Source organism: Vulpes lagopus, chromosome 9 (assembly GCF_018345385.1).
Source record: "Vulpes lagopus strain Blue_001 chromosome 9, ASM1834538v1, whole genome shotgun sequence".
NCBI classification, from domain to species: Eukaryota; Metazoa; Chordata; class Mammalia; order Carnivora; family Canidae; genus Vulpes; species Vulpes lagopus.
The window spans coordinates 37,990,015-38,008,104 of record NC_054832.1 but is presented as its reverse complement, the minus strand read 5'-3'; the positions used below and the strand labels follow the sequence as shown (position 1 = coordinate 38,008,104).

Here is an 18,090-nt window from a genome sequence, read left to right as displayed (position 1 = left end):
TTAATAATCACCACAGAAAAGCTGATATATGTAGTATTTTTCAGATAGCACCCTTAAAAAAGAATTCAACTTGTTTCATCACTATGGGTGGCATTGTTGTGTATATAATTTAAAACCAGCACTGACCCCAACCAGAAGCAATGTGGTTTGTTTATAAATCTCACAATTGGAAGATACCAATTTCCTGTTCCTCTTAACCAAATGATTTAGGGTATTGAACTCTTGTTTCTGGGAACAGAGTGCACTGGACTTTTCACACAAGTTAGACAATAGCTATTCAAGGTATCGTAGAAGCTATAAAATAAGCTTCCTCCAATGTAAGAACTTACTCTGTAATACTTTGCGAAGGCAGAAATTATATACAAAATTTTAAAAGCCTTTTCTAATGAGAATTTTAAAAATGAGAAAAACTATATTATTAAGCATTGGGATAAAAGGTGAATAATACAAATTATAAGTACCTAAGAACTTGGGCAAGATTATTGGTGAGCCCTGTCCTTTCTTTGAAAAAGAAAAAAAAAAAAAGATCTTATAATGGTTCAATATTAGGTTGCTAGAAGGATGGGATTCTAAAAGAAACCAGTCTTCTAAACTTGGTATAGTGAAGTAGAATAAATGCATTGAATACAACTTAAAAATCTCAGAGACTTCCAACTTTCTTTTGTGAAATCCAAATTTCTTATTTTTATTGAGTTTCTCTGCCAATAATTTTTTAAATCTCCTCTAACTGTATCTAGTGTGGTTAAATTTATTTTTAAATTTAGTTTTGATTGGATAACGTATGTATATGATAAAAAAAAAAAAAAAGTCAAAAGACACGAAGGGTGGTGAGTTAAAAGTTAAATCTCCCTCCCACCCTATGGCCCACTAGTTCCCCTCTTGCAAGTTAATACTGCTACCAAATCTTTGATTTCCCTTTTCAGAGATGTTTTATGCAAGTGTGTGAGAAAGTGCATGAGTTTGAGTTTTCTACACAAACAAGAGCATATCATACACACTTTTCTGTACCTTGCTTTTGTTCTACTTAGCAGAACATCTTGGAGAACATTTCACATCAGTGTATATAGGGCAACCTAATTCTTTTTAAGCCTGCATAATATCCCATTCTGTGGAGGCAGTGTTATTTATCTTAACTTTCTTAACAGGGTCCCTGCTTCCCATCTGCTTTCATATTTGCATATTGTGCCCAGTTCAAAATGTAGATCTTCACTGCATTTCAAAACTCCTTAAAAACAAATAAAATGACTGGTTGACTGCAATTTTACTTTCAAAGTACTTCTGCACCTGTATTATTTCACTTGAGCCCCATATCATTGTGAATCTAGTTAATGACTCTATGGCAACTTGGTAGGTAACACATTCCTTTTTCTTCTTCATAATTTTAATTTCAGTTTCCTCTGACAATTACAAAGGTAGTTCTAAATAGCTGCTATCTGTTGTATGTTTGTTTGCTTGGTGTCAATTGTCTGTGTGATTCACTCTCTCCTTTATGGATCATGTATACATGTTTCCTAAGTGTTTAAAAGTATTGAAGATACTAACAGCTCCTTATATAAATGTCCTTAAAATGTATATATATCTCATATTTTTTTCTTTTTTCATATTTTTTTCTAAAAGTGGCATCAGATGTCCTTTCCTGATATTTTTATTTCAGTAAAGCCACAAATACTCTTTCATTGAAAGACACAGATTTCTAAATTAGAAAACTTGTTAGTTTACTTTCCGCCAGTCCATTTGCCCAAGGGAGTTATCTGGAAGCATAAGATACTCAAGGAGGGGAAGCAACACTTGGTATGCTCTTTGCCCATGGAAATGATTAAACTCCAGGTCAACACTTGGATCATGAAAGTCTAATCCACTAATCCACGCTGAAACTGCCCCCATAGTATTCAAATTTCACTGCTACTTGCTGGCTGGAAAAGATTAGGCATGTTACTTAGCCCTCTCTCTGTGACTTAGTCTCCTCATTTCTAGGCGCAAATGAATTTATCACACCTGCTAGACTCCAGGAATTTGGCTGGGCAAGAAGCCAATCTGGGGAGCTGAATAGATTTGAAAGCTCATCTGGTGGCCTGATGTGACAGAGGACTCTGGGACAGATCTTCTTCGGGATACCGATCACTAGGAGTCCAAAGCTATCTCAGTTAAGCTTAAAAATTAATCTGAAGTTGGCAGCTCCTTCTGTACACGGGTCCTGTCCCTATGCTACCATAAAAGCACCTTTTTTCTTGAGGCAGCCCTGAAACCAAAAGTCTGTTCTCTCAACCAGAAATGATGGTTTGTTTGGCTACATCGGTATTCTAGATACCAGCCCTAAATCTAGCTGACCATTTGGTGTGGGAGAAGGAAGGAAAGAGATGGTCTTCATGTCACTCTTAATCTCTTGACATTCTATCTAGGGAAACCATTTATTAGTGACTTGAAGTAATCAAGTTACTGGTCTCTGGAGAGTACTGATGAATTGATTGTATTTTTTTTTAATGATAATACTATCTGGACTTAAGTCAGCTAGGATCATACAGCCTATTAGATTTAGTACTTTTGATGATTAAGGCAGAAGCGAGGGGAAAGTACTATAGGTTTTGGCTGACTGAAGGGGAGAGAAATCTGGTGCTTTTTAAAGGAAAAATAATCATTAAAATAATTTAAAGTTATTAATCCACTAAGAATCACAGCACAGTCCAAAGCCTGTCATTGAGTTAATAATAGTTGGCGATTCATTTCAGACATAGCTTTTGTGAGGTCATTTTTTGAGGCTAGTGGTGAAAAGCTTCATAGCCACAGAGCAACATTTGGCAATAAATTAGTTCAGCTTGTTCACATGGCCCAAAAATCTTCATTTGTTCCATCATGAAAAACAAGCTTTCATTTGCTTGAAGCAGGGAAAAATAAATGAATTTCTTTTGCACATTTTGACAATTTAATTTTTAGCATGCTTATATGTTAATCTTTCTATTTTTTTAAGCCACTAACTACTCTCTCCCCTGTTTGGTTTTAGCCTCTGTAAAGAAAAAAAAAAAATCCCTGCATTTATAGCTCTTTACAGAAAGAGCCAAATTTTCTTAAGGCAGCAGCAATATAGATCCAAAGAAAATACATGTGACTTAACAAGTTACTGAGTGAGATTGGGGAGAAATTCTTCTCCCCAAGTATGAAGTGGGTTATTACATCTCAGGTTATGATAATTTTATGACATTGCTGTAGGAGACATGGGTATGGAAAAGGTGGCTACATTTTTTTCTTCTTCCTTTGCCACTAAAGTCAAGAATTGATCACTTTCAATTGACAGTATGATACAAATGTGACATCAGTTATATAGCACTACTCAAAAAGCATTCAATAAAAAGGCAAAAATACCCAACCAGAGTTATGGAAAATGTTGACTGGATTACTAAAGTTTGCAAAAATACTAATCAAGGTTTGTTCTGATGAACCACTGGAGTACATGTAGAAGTGGGGGTGGTGGTAGCAGTGGTAATGATAATAGCTAACATCAATCGCTTATTATGTGACAGGCCCTGTTCTTAGAGTTCTATCTCTATGAACTCATTTAATCCTAGAGGGTAGGTAATATTATCTTCATTTAAACGCAAGGAAAGGAGCCTCATAGAGATTAGGTAAATTTGAAAGGCCACACAGCTTTCTGCCACTAGAGACTCATCTTCAACTATTACACTATATCGGGCTGCCATTATTAGAATACTGGTCCACTATTCACTGGTTACATGACCTTGGGCAAATTAGTTAACCTAAGTATCAGTTCTGTAAATAGGTTGTTCCTACATTTAAATGAGATAGTTCATGTAAATACCTGAAAAGAGGAAATATTTAATAAATGTTATTCTTAAAAACAAGAGAAATTAGCAAAAAGAATCAAAGTGTTAATAGAGGTTTAATTTTTTATTATTGTTATTTTTTGGTATGTGTATATATGTGTGTGTGTTTCTTATTCCTTATATTACATTTTTAGTATTACCTCTCAGGAATGAAGTTGATCATAGAAATTAAGACAATTTTATTAACAGGACTTTACATTTCTCAAAGTGCTTATAAGAATTATTCAATTTGATCCTTAGAACAGTATTCTATTTTCATGAACAAACTGATAGAGCAGTTAAGTGATATTATGCTGGCCACATAGTTGACAGAAAAAGTTGAATCCAGATTTGAATCTATAAAAGTAAGTTTAATTTATATCTTTGATGTTGAGCTCATTTATTGCTTTTAGTAATGTGTCATTGATCTTGGGATTTCCAAGTATATAATCAATCATCTGCACACATTGATATTTATCTTTCTTCTCTTTCCATAGTTGTGACTTTCATTTATTTTTTTCCTAAACCTATCAGCAGCAGTTGAGTGCAGTATTAAATAGAAACTTACCCTGCCTATTTTGCACCTTTGTTAATACTTTTCACCTTAGTCCCTCTCTATGTCAACCTCCAAATGCTTGGAAATGGCTCATGCCTGTCCTATCAGTTCAATCAGAACTGATTGAAATGTTAGATCTTCTATAAGAAATTCTTTCTGAGTTTCTTAGCTAGAGTAACCTCTATTTATTCTAAACCAGTGGTTCTCACCTGGGGGTGATTTTGTCCCCCTGGGGACATTTGGCACTATATGAAGTCATTTTTGGTTGCCATAACTAGGGCAGATGGTGCTATTGGCATCTAATGGGTAAAGGCCAGGAGGAATGCCACTAACATCCTGCAAGGCACAAGACAGCCCGCTGCAATGAATTCTCCAGCCTAAAATGTCAGCAGTGCTGAGGCTGTGAAACCCTGTTCTAAACCCTATTCTAAAGTCTCAGGGCATTAGGACATGTAGTATTTTCCACTTTTAAAAATGTATTAATGTATATATTGTATCATCGACTCTATTATTTGAGGGCAGAGATTCCATCTTCATCATCTTTTTATCACCAATGTTCACAGTAATTGAAATGTCCCTACATATCCACCTCTATTACCTCATTAAATACATTAGATTAATTTAAACCTTAGCCATTAACTACAAAAGATGACATACATTAGATAAAATGATTTAGTTTTCATAAGACATTTGATAAATGAGAAAAATAATATAGGACCTAATTTTTTAATTTATAAAACTCAGGTAAATGCTCATTCTTATTTCTGATCCCATGCATCTTCCCCAAATGATTCCATAAACCATGATATATTTTTAAAAGTATAGAAAAATAAAATACTTGAAAAGAAACAATGCACATACCAATGCATTTGGAAAAACAATGTAACCATGACAAATTTGATGATGTCAACAAAAAATTCTACTAGCAGAATCAAACCAAGGAAGGAAAAGAAAAAGTGAAAACACTTTCAAGACACTAGGCTCTAGGAAAACACAATCAGGGAAAACAAATGCTCAACATACCAATACTGGTGTCACATTTAAAGCTCAAATTTTTTTTAAAAATGTGATCTCCTTGGAAGTGAGTAGATACTGTTTTATTGAAAGTGCCTAAAGTATCATTATTTGTTGTCATATTATGTCAGCAGCAATTTAGAGAGGACTTTGTTAAGGAAGAAAATATGAAGTTCCAGAATCCTCATATGTGATATTTCCAATAAGAGGTGGAAGATACAATCAATACATGATGGCTTTGCTATATAATAGCAATCTTTCTTACAGCCAGGGAGGCTACTGTTACTTTCCACTAATAGCTGTATTTCTAAATAAAATTTTGAAGGGGAATGTTCTATGTTACTTTTGGAAAGAGTTAAATACAAATTAGGTAGGAAACTGATGTATTTAATTTTTGTGAGGTTTTCATTTGCATGCAGTGCTTTCATGTAACAATCTAATAAATACATCCTTTGAAGCCAAATACTCTCTTAGGTAACACAGTTGTTTTCTTGGATTTTATTATGCTCATGAAAATTTTGTAACATTCATAATAACAATTGTATAAAATAATAATTAACTGTGGCCAATTGCATGGGCAGTGGGCACAATGGAAATTGAAATATTTCACATGAAAGAGCAGAAGGCAGATCCAAGAAAGAATACTATTCATCTCCAAATGAGATTTATCCAGTTCAGTAATTTGTTTCTAGTTTTTAATGCACATTTTAATAGTATTATTTATTTCCTGATCAAGCAGTGCTACAGTTACATGAATTAAACAATTACTTACCTAGTAAATCTGAAGCTCTTAAGTTTTCTTTCAGAAACATAACGGAAATAATGGCACTACCTAGAAAGAAAATGGCTATTAGTGGTGTTTCCAATACAAAAACATACATTATGCAATGCCATTTGAAAGGAGTTGAGCACTTTGTGTCTTATACCTGGCCTAGCTATGTCCTGGTCAGAGACACCCAGTAGCTGTGCCTGTGAAAACAACTTTTCCCCCCTCACGGTTGAGGATACATAGAAACTGGCCTGGTTTATAATGGACTGAGGTCAGTGGCTGGGATAGTGCCCTGAGGACAGCAAGAGCATGTAAAAGATTACTAAACAACTAAATGAACAAATGGAGAGAAAGGAAAGAAGAAAAGAGAAAGGAAGGAAGGAAGGAAGGAAGGAAGGAAGGAAGGAAGGAAGGAAGAGAAAGAAAAGAAAGGAAAGGAAAGGAAAGGAAAGGAAAAGAAAAGAAAAGAAAAGAAAAGAAAAGAAAAGAAAGAAAGAAAGAAAGAAAGAAAGAAAGAAAGAAAGAAGAAAGAAAAAAGAAAGAAAAGAAAAGAAAAGAAAAGAAAAGAAAAGAAAAGAAAAGAAAAGAAAAATCAGAAACAACGAGAAGGGAAGACAAGAAAGAGTGGAAGCAAGTTTTAACTTTAATATATCCCAGACTGAAACACATTATTTCCCTTCATCTCTTCCTATAATTCCTAGTCTAATGATACCTCTAAAGAACCCCAGAATCCTAGGACTCCTGTCAGTCTCCACTCTCCTTCACACTCCACATTCAACAGGATCCTGGGTCTGTTGGGTCTGAATTTCACCATCTGTCTGGTCCACTCACTCCTCCTCAGACCAGTGTCATTGTGCTGCTCAGGCCAGCTGCACTTCAGGCTTAGACCTTAGGCTTCTGCCACTTTCCTCACCACATTTGTCCTTGATCTCTTTGATGTCCTATGCCCATCCTTACTAAAATAATCAGAATTCCCAGAACCATCATTTAATTTCATTCTAAAGGACTTTTATTTGTGTTCTTTCCTTTGCGGCTCTGGCTCCATTCTTGTGACCAACTATGGACTCAAGTATCACCTCTGGATTCCCCTAGACCCAGTTAACCAATCCATCCTTTTGCATAATTACCACCTCTACTATAGTTTTCCTGTTACACTGAAGATTTATCTCCCTATCTGTCCTCAAACACTATCAGTTCTTTTTACTCTGAGGTATGTCTTATTCTTATAAGATCTCCCAAGTGTTCCTAGCACATAATTGAGAGTTTGTGGGATCTCTGCCCTGCATTTGCTGGCCCTCATGGTGTAAGGTCTTCTCCATTACTGATGCTACTGAACACTCATCCTCTGAGTGATGACCTACTACCTGCCATAGCCTCAGGTTATGTAGGGTATGTTGAATCTCTCTGAATTTTTCCTCTCCTCTATAAGTAGAGGCATGGGAAAATCCAACTTGTAATAATACAAAACAATACACAAAATAATTTGTATTTAAAATTTTTAGGAGTGGGGAGGGGCAGAGGGAGAAGGAGAGAGAGAGACTCAAGCAGGATCCACACCCAGCGTGAAGCCTCATGTGGGGCTTGATCTCATGACCCTGAGATTATGATCTGAGCCAAAATCAAGAGTTGGATGTTTAACTGTTTGAGCCACCCAGGTCCCCCTATATTTTAAATTTTTAACATAAATTATTAGCTAGGTTTTTAAGTTTGTCTTTTATTTTTTAATATTTTTATTTGTTTTTAAAATTTTTATTTATTTATTCATGAGAGGAGACACACAGAGAGAGAAGCAGAGACATAGGCAGAGGGAGAAGCAGGCTTCATGTAGGGAGGACTCTATCCCAGGACCCCGGGGGATCATGCCCTGAGCCAAAGGCAGATGCTCAACCACTGAGCCACCCAGGCATCCCTAAGTTTGTTTTTTAAAGTGAAAATATAGGGGAGAAAAGTCATCATAAAAATAACTCATCACCTAGAGAAAACTGCAGTTGACATGTTGGTGTGCTTATTTTATCTTAGCAATGTTTTTTCAGTCTTTTTAGTTATTATGTCATTAAATTTGTCATGTCATTTAAAATTCTTCAGAGATAAAAATTTTAATGAGTCCATATAATAATTCATTAAATCAGTTAAATTTAAATATAACTATATCTGGTATTCTGGCAATGAATGAAAACAAAGTAAATCCACACCAGAAACCTTCATTCAAGATAAGCTGGGATTCTCTTACGTTTTCTTCATATTTTTCTCAACTGGCTCTTTCTTATTCAAGCTGAGCTATGTCCTTGCAAACTTCTCCTGGGGAGGTTATTTATTGGAATGGATGTTTCACAGAATAAACAGAGCATGAAAAATGTCCAACAAGCATGACTTTAACTGGGTGCTGTGGATTTAAAACAGTAAAGCAATGTTTTCTGTATGGATATGTAGCCTATTAACATTAAGAATTGAGTTAGGAACATGTGTAAAAATGTATGAAAATTTTCCATTTCATATTTGGACCAAAACCATTCAGGGAAACTAATTTCATATGTTAGAGAACTAAAAAAGGTACAAAAACCAAGACCCCATTCCCATCCCATTACTGACTTCCTGTGTAATTGCATAAGACATGTTTCCAAGTGGAGAGAGGTAGATCAATAAGAAATAAGTGAAGTATCACTACTAACATATATCAAATGCCATTCCATTATAACAATCCATGAGATGACTGTTTCACAGCAAAGGAGCCCAGTAGGAAGACAGACATTGCTTACATGGAATAAGGTCATCTTAGAGCTGGTAGGAGATACAGAGACAATGTATTCTAGGTCCTAAACCTTGTATTTGGGAGACAGGTCCAGAGAAGTTGTTTGTTCATTCACTGATCCATTCATCTGACATTTATATTACAGCAGAATTGGAACCAAAGCCCACATTTCCTTATCCCCAGTCCAGAGCTCTTTCGAGTACACTACACTCCATTCCCTCCTTTGAAAGGAGAAAGACATTGTTTTCCTTCTCTTCTTGTTGCTAAACTAGTTTCATAATTTCACTTTTAGAAGGGTTGGGGGAAATGTTATGTAGGTGACAATTTCATTGCTAAAAGAGAAAAGGACATGATTGCTAACAACAAACTTAAAATCCACTACATGCATCAAATTATATTAACTGCCATAAAATAGTTATCAGAGTTTTGTTTTATGAACATAAATATGCTACTTTTGCTTTCTGAAAGAACGTATGTCTAATGTACTTCCATATTCATTTTTTTGTTTTAAAAGAATGTGAGTTTTTCTAAAAAATTGTTAGGTAAGAGAGTAATATTTTTAGTTTTAACTAACAAAGGAAGTAATAAAAGTGAACATTTTGTTAAGAAACACTCATAATTCATTTATCATTCAAAATATGGTTAAAATGAGAGCTGTGCTGGGCAAAAAGACTATCTGAGCAACAGCTAATAACATGACTTCTAAGCAGAGCAGTACATTTTTAAAATGAGAAAAAATGAATAAACTGAAGTGCCCTAAATACATTTGCCATCAGAGATCCGTCAAGCTCAATCCTGTCTAGTTGTTGCTGTAACAACCACCACTGCCTAATAAACACCTAGGAAGAGGAAAGAACTATTATGCTCTTACTCTAAAGTAAAATTTAATATTCAGAAATAGAACACTTCAAGACCAATAGTTTAAAAAGCATTAAGCCAGAACATAGTTGTAAATCAAGCAGATTTGTGCTAGGTGTGACTAAACTATCATTACTACTGAGCATTGATTTCAGCACTCACGGTATCATGTAGATTTTCAACTGGGGGCATATTTGAGCAGAGGTTCAAGAACCCTTTTCCATTCTGGCCTTCATAAAGACATAGCTCAAAACAGAGTGCTCACAGACATGGTCTACACAGAGGGTTCTTGTGGACAGGGGTTAAATTCATTACACAGTGTTGCAATAATGTATTAAGAAAAGGTAGCATATGAAAGATTATATACCAAAATTTAAACAGTGGTTATGTAGAAGTCATGAGGGGGTTAAAACGATAGCAGGAATATTTTCTGTAAGGGGGGAAAAATAAAAAAGCATCTAGTACTCTCTCTGGTGCAAAACTTGAGTACAATTGACATACAACATTAGTTTCAGGTGTATAACATAATGATTTGATGTTTATATTTTGTGTTCTTTTAAAAATTTGTTTAAAGATTTTATTTATTTATTTGAGAGAGAGGATCATGACCTGAGCTGAAGGCAGAGGCTTAACCAACTGAGCCATCCAGGTGCCCAGAGATGTTTTTATTTTTTTCTATTGAAATATAATTACATACAGTGTTATATTAGCTTCAGGTATGCAATATAATGATTCAACAATTCTATACATTTCTCAGTGCTTGAGATTAGTGTACTCTTTTAAAATTTATTATTTTTGGGATCCCTGGGTGGCGCAGCGGTTTGGCGCCTGCCTTTGGCCCAGGGCGCGATCCTGGAGACCCAGGATCGAATCCCACATTGGGCTCCCGGTGCATGGAGCCTGCTTCTCCCTCCGCCTGTGTCTCTGCCTCTCTCTCTCTCTCTGTGACTATCATAAATAAATAAAAATTTAAAAAAAATTTAAAAAAAATAAATAAAATTTATTATTTTTATTTGAGTACAGTTGACACACAGTCTCTCATTAGTTTGGGTGTACAACTTAGTGATTTGAGAGGTTTACACATTATGCTATGTCCACCACAAGCATGGCTACCATCTGTTCCTTTACATCACTATTACAATAAGCACTGTATTACTTATGCTGTGCCTTTCCTTCTCATGTCTTACTCATTTCATAACTGGAAGCATTTCGTATCTCCCACTCCCCTTCATCCATTTTGCCCAACCACTACCCTTCCTCCCCTCTGGAAATCATCAGTTTATTTTCTGAATTTATAGGTCTGATTCTGCTTTTTCTTTGTTTATTCATTTTGGGGTTTTTAAATTATTATTTAGATTCTACTTGTGGGGATTCCCTTAAGCATCCTTAAAAATACTGAGCATCTTTTCATGTCTGTTGGCTATCTGTATATTTTCTTTGGAAAAATGTCTATTCAGGTCCTCTATTCACTTTTTAATTGGATTGTTTGGTTCTTTGGTGTTGAGTTGTATAAGTTTTTTATATTTTTTGGATATATACTCCTTATTGGATATATCATTTGCAAATATCATCCCCCATTCAGTAGGTTGCCTTTTTGTTCTGTTGATGGTTTCTTTTGCTATTCAATTTTTTTTTTAAATAAACTGTTTTCCCAACAGTTTATTTTTGCTTTTGTTTCCCTTGCCTTAGGAGACATAACTAGAAAAAGTTTTTCTACAGCTGATGTCAGAGAAATTACTGCCTACTTTTTCTTGTAGGAGTTTTATGGTTTCAGGTTTCACACTTAGGTCTTTAATCCATTTTGAGTTAATTTTTGTGTGCGATGTAAGAAAAGTGGTCCTGTTTCATTCTCTTGCTTGTAGTTGTCCAGTTTTCCCAGCACCATTTGTTGAAAAGATGGTCTTTTCTCCACCGTTTAGTCTTGCCTCTTTTTCATAGATTAATTGACCATGTAAGTGTGGGTTTTGTTCATTTTTGCTTTTCATGCCTTTGCTTTTGGTGTCAAACCCAAAAAAGTCATTGCTGAGACCGGTGTCAAGGGGCTTACCACCTACATTTTCTTCTAGGAGTTTCATGGTTTCAGGTCTTACATTCAAGTCTTTAATCCATTTTGAGTTAATTTTTGTGTATGGTGTAAGAAAGTGGTCCAGTTTCATTTTTTTGCATGTGGCTGTCCAGCTTTCCCAGGACGATTTGTTGAAGAAACTGACCTTTCTCCAATGTATATTCTTGGTTCCTTTGTAGTCAATTATTTAAACATATATGCCTGGGTGTATTTCTGGGCTATTTTGGCCCATTGATTTGTGTCTGTTTTTATGACAATACCATACAGTTTTGATTACTATAGCTTTGTAATATGGTTTGAAATTAGGGAGTATGATGCCTCCAGCTTTGTTCTTCTTTCTTAAGATTCCTCTGGCTATTTGGAGTTTAGAATTGTCTTTTCTAATTTTGTGAAAATGCCACCAGACTTTTTAAAAAATTTATTTATTTTAATTCAACTTGTCATGGGACGCCTGGTTGGCTCAACGGTTGGGCATCTGCCTTTGGCTCAGTGCGTGATCCCAGGTCCCGGGATCGAGTCCCACATTGGGCTCCCTGTGGTGAGCCTGCTTCTCCCTCTGCCTATGTCCCTACCTCTCTCTGTGTGTCTCTCATGAATAAATAAATAAAATCTTTAAAAAAATAAATTCATGTTGCCAACATATAACACTCAGTGCTCATCCCATCAAGTACCCTCCTCAGTATCTATCACCGTTACCCCAGCCCCCACCCGCCTCCCTTCTGCAACCCTTTGTTTGTTTCCCAGAGTTAGGAGTCTCTCATGGTTTGTCTCCCTAATTTTTCCCACTCCATTCCCCTCCTTTCCCTTATGGTCCCTTTCACTATTTCCTATATTCCCCGTATGAGTGAAATCATATGATGATAGTCTTTCTTCAATTGACTTATTTCACTCAGCATAATATCCTCCAGTTCCATCCATGTTGAAGCAAATGGTGGGTATTCATCCTTTCTGATGGCTGAGTAACATTCCATTGCATATATAGACCACATCTTCTTTATCCATTCATCTGTTGATGGACACTGAGGCTCCTTCCACTATTTGGCTATTGTGGATATTGCTGCTATGAACACTGGGGTGCAGGTATCCCAGTGGTTCACTGCATCTGTATCTTTGGGGTAAATCCCCAGCAGTGCAGTTGCTGGGTCGTAGGATAGCTCTATTTTTAACTCTTTGAGGAACCTCCACATTTTTCCAGAATGGCTGCACCAGTTTGCATTCCCACCAACAGTGCAAGAGGGTTCCCCTTCTCCACATCCTCTCCAACATTTGTTTCCTGTCTTGTTAATTTTCATCATTCTCACTGGTATGAGATGGTATCTCATGGTGGTTTTGACTTGTATTTTCCTGAAAGAAAGTGATGCGGAGCATTTTCTCATGTACTTGTTAGCCATGCGTATGTCTTCTTTGGTGAAATTTCTTGTCTTCTGCCCATTTCATGATTGGATTTTTTGTTTCTTGGGTGTTGAGTTTAATAAGTTCTTTATTAATCTTGGATACTAGCCTTTTATCTGATAGGTCATTTGCAAATATCTTCTCCCATTCTGTATGTTGCTTTTAATTTTGTTGACTATTTCCTTTGCTGTGCAGAAGTTTTACCTTGATGAGGTCCTGATAATTCATTATTACTTTTGTTTCCCTTGCCTTTAGAGATGTGTCTTACAAGAAGTTGCTGTGGCCAAGTTCAAAAAAGGGTTTTACCTGTGTTCTCCTCTAGGAATTTGATGGATTCTTATCTGACACTTAGATCTTTCATCCATTTTGAGTTTATCTTTGTGTCTGGTATAAGGGAATGGTCCAGTTTCATTCTTCTGCACATGGCTGTCCAATTTTCCTAGCATCATTTATTGAATAGACTGTCTTTTTTCCATTGGATATTCTTTCTTGTTTTGTCGAATATTAGCTGACCATAGAGTTGGGGGTCCATTTCTGGGTTCTGTATTCTGTTCCATTGATCTATGCATCTGTTTTTGTGCCAGTACCTTACTGTCTTGATGATCACAGCTTTGTAATTTAGCTTGAAGTCAGGCCTTGTGATGCCACTGGCTTTGGTTTTCTTTTTCAACGTTCCTCTGGCTATTTTGGTCTTTTCTGGTTCCATACAAATTTTAGGGTTATTTGTTCTAAGTCTGTGAAGAAAGTCCATGGTATTTTGATAGGGATTGCACTGAACATGTAAATTGCCCTGTGTAACATAGACATTTTCACAATATTTATTCTTCCAATCCATGAGCATGGAATGTTTTCCCATCTTTTTGTGTCTTCTTCAATTTCTTTCATAAGTGTTCTATTGTTTTTAGGGTATAGATCCTTTACCTCTTTTGTTAGGTTTATTCCTAGGTATGTTATGGTTTTGAGTGCAATTGTAAATAGAATTGATTCCTTAATTTAACCTTCTTCAATCTCATGTCAGTGTATAGAAATGCCACTGATTTCTGTGCATTGATTTTGAATCCTGTTGCCTTGCTGAATTGCTGTGTTCTAGCAATCTTGGTGTAGTCTTGGGTTCTCTATATACAGTATCATGTCAACTGTAAAGAGTGAGAGTTTGACTTCTTCTTTGCCAATTTGAATGCCTTTTATTTCTCTTTGTTATCTGATTGCTGAGGCTAGGACTTCTGGTACTATGCTAAATAGCAGTGCCACTGAAATTTTAATAGTTTGCAATGAATCTGTAGATTGCTTTGGGTAGTATGGACATTTTAACAATATGAATTCTTCCAATCCTTGAGCACAGACTATCTTTCCATTTATATGTGTCTTCTTCCATCAATGTCTTAAGAGTTTTCAGTGTATAAGTCTTTTACCTCTGTGGCTAAATTTACTCCTAGGAATTTTATTCTTTTTCGTGTAATTGTGATCACTTCTTAAAGGACTAATTTAATCAAAAATTAAAACAATCAATTACACTTTACCCAATTGTGATTATGGATGTAATAGTCTTATCTGATTCAGGTGTAAAAAATAAAACAACAAACAAAAAACCTTTGGTCCATGGGTTACAAATTCAAAAGTCCGGGGCCAATTAGGCAATCCTCTAGAGAAGGAAAAATAATGAAGGTGGTGGGCTAGGGCAATGAAAGTTGATGGGGTGTGGGACAAGGGTGGTGGGCTGTGGGTGGTGGACTGGTGCGACGAGGGCAGGTTGCTGGAGCTATGAAGAGCAGTGGGGCCATGGTGACCTGGAATATACAAGATCAGTGAAAGGTGGCAGCCATAATTCAGCCCCAACCAAATGCAAGTCCAGGACTACCAAATCTGATTCTTTCAGGTAAACCACTTTTTGTGTGTTATGATCCAATTTTTAAACATAGGAAATTAGTTTATATTCTTAAAAGCATTGTTTAAACCAAACAAAACATTGCAATGGTCAGATCTGACCTACAGAACATCAGTTTTTGAAATCTCACCTAGTCCACAGTGAAAATTTCATCAATTTTCATTTAGTGTCCTCCAGTTTATTGTTTAGCCTCTACGATCTGAAGAGAAACCAGGGTATGTTTTTATATAATAGGAAAGTAGACGATAAAGTAGTAAAGGGAACCCTTTTATAAAAAAATAGCCCATGACATGGAAAGAGCATATTTATATAATAATGCTACAAACAGATCCACACATATAAATATCTGTCTTGTGGTTTCCAATCACTTATAATGGCAACTTTATTGTACTGCTAAAAAGCAAATCGCAAAAACACTTTCCTGTCACTCACAATCAAGCTTTAAACATGTGGGCACATAGAGCATGCTCCCAGGCTCAATCAACTCTAGCTGTATGGAGGTACTGACTACTCCAAAATTATCATTCCTTCTTAGTTGTAGAATTGTAGGTCAATTACAATGTACTGCATGGAGTTAGGATTTGAAAATCTGAGGATGTGATGGTTTGAAAAATGTTTCTTGGTAGAGAAAAAAGTTGTCCTACCATCCCTATTGGCAGGAATAAAAGTGTCAAGTAATTCATGTTAATAAAAAAAATTGCTATTGTCATTTATTGAAGATACTGCACAAACTGTTCATAGATAATTTGTATAATTTGAAATAAGGAAATTTACCTGCATTAAAAAATAATCATTGTCTTTTCTACATTTTCCTTGACACACATTAGTGATTAAACTTGAAAAGATTCCAAAAGAGTAAAAACTATCATTGAGAAGATTAACTGTGTATTATAAATTTAATAGCACATTACTTCATCAGGAGCAATTTCTCTAGAAATACTTTGTGGCATTCTCAAAAAATCAGGATGAGTGGGAAAAAAAAAACTTGTGTTTTAGGACTTAGGAATGCTTTCAGCTGAGTGCAGAAGCAGACATAAAATGAGAACTTCAGAGGTTTATCCTGCACATTTTATTTAGGCTGCTTTGGGAAATCTGCTAGAGCAGACAACCCAGGAAGCCACTGTGGAAAGGGATATTTTCTGCATATTTTCAACATTAAAATAAATGTCTGTGTGGAGTGCCCACAGGAAGCCCATGTGGTTTGGAGGTCCGGTGATCTCATCCAGGCTGGCACTAAGCATGATGCTCTGGAGGACTGGAGGATTCACAGCATCTAGGTTTGTGAAATGCTACAGGTCACTGGCTAATTGGTCTGTTTATGTTTCCTTTCATTTGTTTCTAATAAAAATCTTGGAGTCCAAAGTTTCTGCTTGAGATGACTTCTTTAGAGTTCCAAAATGCATCACCAGGGCTTTCTGGCTACAGTAAGGCCATTGCCTAACGGATTACGGATACACTGCAGCTTACAGTGCCACCAGAGCACAACAGAAATATACAAAACATATATTCCACATCATGAATTTCCATTTGAGCCAAAGCCAGCATGTTAGAGAAAACTGGAGATGGAAAAGACTTATCCATCATGTGTCTCATTCTCTCATTTTCTCAGTGCAGTTGGCTTTCCAGCCATCGTCCAGATTAGCCCAGTCACATGGTGACTACTTCTCTTAGGAAATTATTCCAGGACCAAGGAGATCTTGCTGCTATGGATTTTAACATTCCATGTAAAATTCCAGGTGTTTGATCTCATATAATTCATCTCAAGTTTAATCTATTCATTGCCCACTTCTATTCATCTGGGCAATAATGAAATAAAATAGCATGTTTATGGGTCTCATACATTATCTGACATAGTGGATGCTCTTTCAATATTTGTTTCTTTACTTCTAACTGAAATTTAACTTGGAATATTTCTGAATTTAACTTGGAAAGGGTGATATATTCTATGAACTTTCTTCTAATTACTTAATTTTTAAGCTTTATTTTATTTTTTAAAAAGATTTCATTTATTTATTTATTCATGAGAGACACAGAGAGAGGCAGAGACAGGCAGAGAGAGAAGCAGATTCCTGGTGGGGAACCCGATGCAGGACTCGATCCCAGGATCCTGGGATCACGACCTAAGCCAAAGGCAGATGCTCAACCACTGAGCCACCCAGGTGCCCCTAATTATTTTACATCAATATACTCAGGGGTATAGAACTGAAAAAATGTCATTGGTGCTTCCATTATGTTCTGTTTTTCCCGTCCTCTCTCCCCCTGCAACAATCTCCCTTTGTACCCCACTCCTTTGTCACCCCCAGAAAAATTAATTTTATACTGACTAAGGTCTACCATGAATTTCCTTAATTCCATGTCACTTCAATTCTTTCGGTTGTTGATGGCTGCATGATTTTTAACCATCTCTCAATACTTAGACATAGCATAGATACATCATGAGGATAAGCATAAAAATGAACATGTTAAATTTAAGGCTGTACTTGGTAGATGCACAAATAATCTAACTTAACCCCCAAAGGACAAGCTAATACACTTTTAAGTATGCACAAAAGTGAATATCCACGAGTTCCTTGCAATGAAATGCTTAACCACTGTGCTTTTAAGCAGGTGTTTTTGTCTTCCAATACTCTAGAACAGAACATCCTATCCTCATTTTATCAAAATTCAAATTCAAACCAGCTCTACAAAGCTGTACTGTGTGATTTCCCTGTACAATGCTTTTCTGGAGAAAGAAGATGGAAAGCAACCAGACATACACAGTCACGTCTCCCGGGTCTCAATTAAATGGTGAGGAAAGACATAAAACAGGTTATTGTGAAAATGATGAAAGTAGATGGAGGGGCAATGTAGGACCAGGACTGTTGTGTGTGGTTGAGCAGGTTGCATAGTGCACAAAGATACAATATCTGAGAAGCACCACCCACATCTTATATCTTGTTGATTTGTATATTTCTCAGGACAATTTTAAGGTAGGTAGTTACTAAAGC

General features: G+C 36.1%; 1 protein-coding gene across 1 annotated transcript in view; it reads right to left on the bottom strand.

Annotated features, from left to right (window-relative positions):
- The window catches only part of NIPAL2 (NIPA like domain containing 2), a 76,660-nt gene that overhangs the window by 28,370 nt on the left and 30,200 nt on the right, over positions 1–18,090 (bottom strand). Inside the window, exon 4 of the mRNA XM_041769517.1 lies at positions 6,158–6,217. Within this exon, the coding sequence (XP_041625451.1) occupies positions 6,158–6,217 (60 nt within the window). The remainder of the gene's footprint in view (positions 1–6,157; positions 6,218–18,090) is intronic.